General features: G+C 45.9%; 1 protein-coding gene across 1 annotated transcript in view; it reads right to left on the reverse strand.

The window, feature by feature from the left end:
- Positions 1–4885: 4885 nt before the first annotated feature.
- The window catches only part of ajap1 (adherens junctions associated protein 1), a 23912-nt gene continuing 20917 nt past the window's right edge, over positions 4886–7880 (reverse strand). The window contains exons 3-5 of the mRNA XM_076277257.1: positions 6965–7207; positions 5681–5801; positions 4886–5048 (exon numbers count right to left, since the gene is read on the reverse strand). Coding sequence (XP_076133372.1) covers positions 5729–5801; positions 6965–7207 — 316 coding nt within the window. The 3' untranslated portion in view covers positions 4886–5048; positions 5681–5728. The remainder of the gene's footprint in view (positions 5049–5680; positions 5802–6964; positions 7208–7880) is intronic.

The raw sequence follows: 7880 nt of genomic DNA on the forward strand, positions 1-7880 counted from the left end.
GTGTGTGTGTGTGTGTGGAGACAGTTAACAGTGTGTGTGTGTGCGTGTTTGTGTGTGTGTGTGTGTGTGGAGACAGTTAGGAGTGTGTGTGTGTGTGTGGAGACAGTTAACAGTGTGTGTGTGTGCGTGTTTGTGTGTGTGTGTGGTGTGTGTGTGTGTGTGTATGTGTGTGTGTGTGTGTGTGTGGAGACAGTTAGGAGTGTGTGTGTGTGTGTGTGTGTTTGTGTGTGTGTGTGTGTGTGTGTGTGTATGTGTGTGTGTGTGTGTGTGTGTGTGTGGAGACAGTTAGGAGTGTGTGTGTGTGTGTGTGTGTGTGTGTGTGTGTGTGTGTGTGTGTGTGTGGAGACAGTTAACAGTGTGTGTGTGTGCGTGTTTGTGTGTGTGCGTGTATGTGTGTGTGTGTGTGTGTGTGTGTGTGTGGAGAGAGAGTGGAGCGTGTACTGTATAAAGAGAAAGTCTGTCCCTCTCTCTCTGTCTCTGCCAGGAGCGGGTGGCATGCAGAGGCCTCTGACGCTGGCAGGACTGAAGCTTCACGCGCCACTGCTGTGACTCACGCCTCAGTCAGGGACCCTGCTTACACACCACACACACACTTCCTCTCTCTTACGCACACAATCACTTCCTCTCACACACACAATCACTTCCTCTCTCTCACACACACTTCTCACACAGGGTCTTGCAGAAAGTCCTAGTGTGGCTACTGAATCCACCAGGGACAGAGTGGTCTACTCTTATGAGAGGTTATCAGTATGGCAGCTGAAGGACAGGCAAAGGGGCTGCAGGATTATCACTTGTCATCTGTGTGTTTGACCAAACCTGTCTGTGTCCTTTTGAAACTAGCACCCCTTTATACACAAAGCCAAAGATATGCAGTACACAGGGGAGTTGTGTCTAGTGGTAATGTACACAGGTACTGTACGTGAGAGGAGGAACCAGGTTGGGCAGTGCCTTTGCTTCCACTTAGCAGCTTTAAAGCAGCTTGCTGCCGCAAGGAGGTCTCAGATTCTCTATCAGGTACAGGCTACCACACACACCCATACACACACCCAAAACACACACCTGCAGATGCAACCCAACACACAAACCTGCAGATACCACCCTAACACACACCTTCAGATGCCACCCCAAATGCAAAAAGATGCCACCAAAGATGTCAGTCTTTCAATCTAAACCTGTAGAGCAGATCTCCTGTATAATCTATACGTGTAAAACAGTTCTCCTGTAAAGAGTGACCTCATCTCATCATCTCCACTGGGTGGGTTGGAACAGTAGACAGAAGGATGCACTGAACTAGTGGTGGCTAAAATGTCATGCACTGGATGATGTCATGGACTGCATGCACTGTATTGCTCCTTGTTGGTACTTGTGTCTGCAGTTGGACCTGAACGTGATTTTGTGCTTGTGTCCCATCGTGCAACTCTGCATCATTTTCACAGTCATCATTATTATTGATATTATTATTACAGTTTCCTCAGTTGCTTTGGTGCATTTCTCAGATTAAAATTGAAATTCTCAAAATTAGTGTTTTTTTTCCTGTATGATGAGTTACATGGTAATGGCAGCAAACTGCATTACAAATAGTACTGTAAACGTATACAGAAAATATGAATCCTCTCTGCTCTCTTACAATCTCCCACAAAAAGAAACATGACATTGTCAAACATGCCACGCCTCTTGGGTGAAATATTATGGCCACTCCTCTCTGATGAGATATTAAGGCCACGCCTCTCTGGTGTCAAGGTCTGAATCTATCAAGATCATGATATGAAATCAAGATCATGATGATGTGAAATCAAGATCATAATGATGGAATCGGATTTACATTGAACTCAGAGGATATAAAGTAATTTATGTTGGACTCAAAAAGGATGTAAAGTGATTAATGTCTAAATAAAGATGGAATATGATTTCCAAGTTGGAATAAAAATGGGAATATGACATAATGTATATTAGTCATGGAAAATGTAATTTGAATTACATTAGCCGTGATAAAAATGAAATCTGATTAAGGTTCGTTGTGATAAAGATGTAGATTGATCTCTGTTGGTCATATCATCTTGTATTGGGGTGAAATTAAATTGCTCACCGGGAAGTAGCAGATAGCCCAACACGCCACTTACTGGATTCCTTTAATGATCTGAGGAGTGCTTTGAATGGATCTTTTTAATGATCTGAGGAGTGCTTTGAATGGATTCCTTTAATGATCTGAGGAGTGTTTTGAATGGATTCCTTTAATGATCTGAGGAGTGCTTTGAATAGATCCCTTTAATAATATGAGGAGTGCTATGAATGGATCTCTGATGAGATGCTGAATGCTTTCACTGAACGCAATGAAGATGATTCAGGGAAATTACTAGACATGAATCCATGAGTCTATTGTATTATTTCTATTCTGTGGCATGTGTGAGTGTGTGTTGTGGTGTGTGTGTGTGTGTGTGTGTGTTATGAGTGGAGGACACACAAATATTAAGGTATGAGCACACACTCAGGGTGAGACTGTAGCAGTGGATCTGGCAGCTGTTGGCGAGTGTGTTGTGTGTTTGTGTGTCTTCTGAGCTGAGATCCTTCTACTCTGCCATGTGTGTGGGTGTGTGTTCTCACTCTTCTTATGTGTATGTGTGTGTGTGTGTGTGTGTGTGCACTCCTCATCTCTGTTCTCAGACGCATCTGCTCTGCCATGTGTGTGTGTGTCTGTGTGTGTCTGTGTGTGTGTGTGTGTGTGTGTGTGAAAGAGAGAGTGTGTGTGTGTGTGTTACCTCCTCATCTCTGTTCTCCGACGCCTCTGCTCTGCCGTGTGTGTGTGTGTGTGTGTGTGTGTGTGTGTGTGTGTGCTACCTCCTCATCTCTGTTCTCCGATGTTTCCTGGAGACTCTTAATGAGTGTGCTAATTCCAGACATACGGTTTCCACGGAGACCGATGATATTTACACGCTCTTGTGTATGCCGCAGCAGTGGTGGAGCGAGAGTGTGTGAGCTGCATCACAGGGATGTGATTATCATAATGCCCCGTCTACACCACACACACACACTTTCATGGGCGGTAGAATTAATTTAGCTCAAGCCAGAAAGAAATGCAAAGTGTAAATCCAGAACTTAATATTGCAGCGAACATTCCGGACTTTCTCCTTTACCAGCGCAGCCTGCAGAGGTGTGGCAAGCGGCGTGTCTGATTGCTTGATCTCCTATCAAAAGAGTAATATGCTTTTTCATCCTTCATGGCAAGGTGAATTATACAGCATTACGATAAAACATGGCACAAGGTCACAAGTGAAGAAGAAAAAGCGTGTGTGTGTGTGTGTTAGTGCAATCAGTGAGCGAGCCCACAGGCCCACGCGCAGCACTGGCTGCTAAGGGACGGACAGACAGGGGTGTTTCTAAAGCAGCCTGGACTGGACAGAAGGCTGGAGGGACATTATCAGCATCTGCTGGCAGGACATGGATGACTACCTGTCTCACTGTCTCTGGGAGGACATGGAGGATGACCTGTCTCACTGTCTCTGGGAGGGACCTGTCTCACTGTCTCTGGGAGGACATGGAGGCAGACCTGTCTCACTGTCTTCGGTAAGACAAATGACAGGATCATCTCAGTGTCTCTGTTATACGCCCCTTCCTCTCACGGCCGCACCAACACATGTCGCTGTAGGAAGCTCAGTCTGTCTTTCCCTCTCCCTCCGCCACAGCCCTCAGCACTCTCTACCTCCCAGTCTCTCTCTCTTTCCTCCCCCTCACCATCTCTCTTTATCTCTCTCTCTCTCTCTCTCTCTGTCAGTGGAACACAGTGCTCTCTCTCTCTCTCTGTCCGTGAGACAGTGCTCTCTTTCTCTCTCTCTCTCAGTGGAACACAGTTCTCCCTCTCTCTCTCTGTCAGTGGAACACAGTTCTCCCTCTCTCTCTCTCTCTGTCTGTGGAACACAGCACTCTCTCTCTCTCTCTGTGTGTGTGGAATACAGCGCTCTCTCGCTCTCTCTCTCTCTCTCTTTGTCTGTCCATGAGACACAGTGCTCCCTGTCTCCCACCCTTCTCCTCAGCAGGGATATGGCTGAGCAGCTGGGAGTGGAGAGAACAAATGAGAAAACCTCTGAAACTTCCCGAGCTTCAGAGTAAAAAAAAGAATTTGAGATAACAGCGTTTTAAAAAGCGGCTCAAAGACGACGCCATTTTAAAAAGTGTCTCATGGAGGACACTGTTTTAAAAAGCGTCTTGTAGAGGACACCATTTTAAAAAGAGTCTGGGAGAGGAGTGTCTCACTGGAGCATGGGATAAGATTAACAGTCCGACGACTTCATCGAGATTCAGCTGAGATTAGTGAGCACACTGACCCCAGTTATAGAAAAATAGAGAAGACCATTTCACCTCAAAATGGAGTTTATGAACAATGGGTTGAAATTAAACTTTGGGTAAAGTCGTTTTTCAATATTTTCATATTTTGTCTATCTAGAAGAACTCGGTAGTGGTTGTTGATATAAATATTTTTGGACTTTTGCAACACATTTTCTTCAACTATTTCAAAACATATTCAAATACTTTTTTTTTCTTCTAGTAACACATGTTGACTGCGTCTAAGAGCAGACAGTGGGCTCGGTGCAGGAGCAGAGCAGCGCGGTGTGGCACGGTGTGGCACGGCCGCGCCGGGTGGCGGTCTCCCGCGCCCGCGCCCTGGCTGGGTCCATATGTACAGGCTGTGGCACATTGTGGCGTGATTGGCACATCAGTCAGTCCGTCCCTCCGTGTGCACACTGACACATACAGTACATTTATATATCATATGTATATGTGTGTGTGTGTGTGTGTGTATATATATATATATATATATATCAACTCTAAGGATTCTCTAAATTGCCGTAGGTCTATGGAAAATAATTAGGAGTGGCATCCATAGCTCTGCTCTGCTTTGCAATTCTTTTAGAAAAATAAATCTCTTTGCTCATGTCCCGAGAGAGCCGTTCTGGTAGAAATCTCTTCTTTTTTTGTTTCTTTCATTTTCTCCTGGTGTAGTTTTTGCTCCGGTAATTGGTTTTCACGCGGTGTAAAAGTTTTCCACATGGATCCTGCGGGAGGGAGACAAATAGATTAGCGATGTGTTCATGACTGCAGGCGACCTCAGTACTCACACACACACACACACACACACACACACACACACACACTACTGGAGACAAGCACGCCTGCCGCCGCAAACCATTATGCTGATATTGCCATTTCTTATTCAGATTCACACACACGCACACTGACATCCAAGAGGAGCATAGCGAGTTCTGTTGTGTTTCTGTGAAAAGGACAGTGAGTCAGAAACACTCTGGGCCTGTAGGCCTATGTATGATGAGGAGAATGGAGAGATGTGTCTAAAGGAGTGTGTGAAAGTACCAATATTAGTAATCGGTAACAATTAGTAGTAATAAACATTAACATACAAACTGCAGCTCTGTAAGAAACTAGTTAGATACAAGGAAAACAGATGAGTCTTTTTGAAGAACCTAAAACTATCGCTAGAAAAAAAACAACATTGTATGTGTGTATGTGTGTGTATGATTGGAGATGTATGCGTGTGTGTGTGTGTGTGTGTGTGTGTGTGTGTGTGTGTGTGTGTGTGTGTGTGTGTGTGTGTGTGTGTGTGCGTGTGTGTGCATGTGTGTGCATGTATGTGTGTGTGTGTGTGTTTGTGTGTGTGTGTGTATGTTACCTGGGCACTCGTGTGTTAGTCTGCCCGTTCCCCGGGCGGAGGAGGAGCTCAACAGGAGATCTCGAACCACTTCTCCGACACGAAGGCCACAGGGATCAGCTGCCGCTCACTGGGCGAAGGTCTGCAGCCAAAACAATACACAACAACAAAGTCACAACAAACAAGGAAAATCAACAACTACAAGCACATACAGCCCCACCACAGCACACACACACACAAACACAGACAAACACACACACACACACACACACACACACACACACACACACATTCACACACACACACACACACACACAGAGAGACACACATCCTCATGAATACCGCAAACACACACCATCATCAACTTCAGCACTGACACCTGTCTAACTTTCCACATTTCATTCAAATCTCCATGACAACTCCTCATCGCTTAGCCAAACTTCTGTGACCACCTGACCTCAAATCACCATGACAACCTCCTCACCGCATGTCCAATCACAAATCAGCATTTTGCCCACACTCTAACCCCAAGCCCAGTTCCAGCGGCTGGGAGGGAGACTGGCAGCCAAATGCCTGATGAATCACATGCATTTAATCCACCTCCTGCAGCTGGACACTGTCCAGCCAGCCCACCAGCGTGGTAATAATAGACCACGTTCACAGAGAATGAGCCCAGCAGCTAACGCCATTCACTTCTACTGTAAGAACAGCTAACAGCATTCACGGTATGAACCGCTAACAGCGTTCACGGTATGAACAGCTAAATGCATTCACTTCTACGGTATGAACAGCTAACAGCATTCACTCCTCCAGTATGAACAGCATTCACTTCTACGGTATGAATAGCTACAGTAACATCATTCATTCCTCCAATATGAACAGCTAACAGCATTCACTCCTACGGAATAAACAGCTAACAGCGTTCACTTCTCCAGTATGAACAGCTAACATCATTCACTCCTTCAATATGAACAGCTAATAGCATGCACCCCTACTTGATAAACAGCTAACATCATTCACGCCTCCAGTAAGAACAGCTAACAGCATTTACTCTTCCTATATGAACAGCTAATAGAATTCACTCCTTCTGGATGAACAGCAAACAGCACTCACACTCTCACTGTAAGAACAGCATTCACTTTTACTGGATGCACTGGTCTGAACTCAAACAAGAGCAGAGGCTTAGCAGCATCAGCCTACTTTCATTCTACAAGTCTACACAACAAACGAGCCCATGTCAGTCCTCAGCGTTCTCACCTGTTGCTGCTGTAGGGTGTGTATTTGGCAAGCTGAGAGTAGTCTCACCTGCTTCCATTGTAGCTAGTTTTGTATATGGGCGTGTGTTGGATCATCTCGTCAGTGTAGATGGGCACGGCGTTGCGCACACACTCGTGCGAGCACTGTAAACTGTCGTTGTAGGCGGTGAAGATGTCCACCTTGCTGGGCACGCGTGCCGGCGTGAAGTCGGTCAGGTTCTGGCAGCTCTCCTCCTGCTGGTTGATCTTGCGCTGGTGACTACTGTGACGGCCGTTCCCTGACTGCGCACAGCTACAAAAACACGCACCAAAGACTCACTCTCTTCTTCTCTCTATGGCTCTCTCTCTTTTCTCACACACACACACACACACACACACACACACACATACACACACACACATACACACACACACTGCACTCTTGACACACACACTGGAAACTAGACACACACACTGCACCCACACACTGCATACACACACTGTGCATTAGACACACACACTGGACACTAGATACACACACTGCATACACACACACTGCACACAAACACACTGCACACAAACATACATACTGCACACACAAACACACACACACTGCACACTAGACACACACAATGTGCAATAGACATACACACTGCACACACACACTGTACACAAACACACTCCGCACTAGACACACACACTGCACACTAGACACACATACTGCACACACACACATACTGCACACACACACACTGTACACTAGACACACACACTGCACACACACACACATACTGCACACACACACACTGTACACAAACACACTCTGCACTAGATACACACACTGCAGACTAACACACTCTGCACTAGACACACACACTGCACACTAACACACTCTGCACACACACACACACACATACACTACAAACTAGACACACACTATGGACACACACACTGCACACTGAACACTGCACACACTTACTGCACAC

This window comes from Alosa pseudoharengus, unplaced genomic scaffold, assembly GCF_046254945.1.
Source record: "Alosa pseudoharengus isolate Yale_2024_CS ecotype anadromous, Long Island Sound unplaced genomic scaffold, YU_APseudo_1.1 YU_APseudo_1.1_scf_9, whole genome shotgun sequence".
NCBI lineage: Eukaryota > Metazoa > Chordata > Actinopteri > Clupeiformes > Clupeidae > Alosa > Alosa pseudoharengus.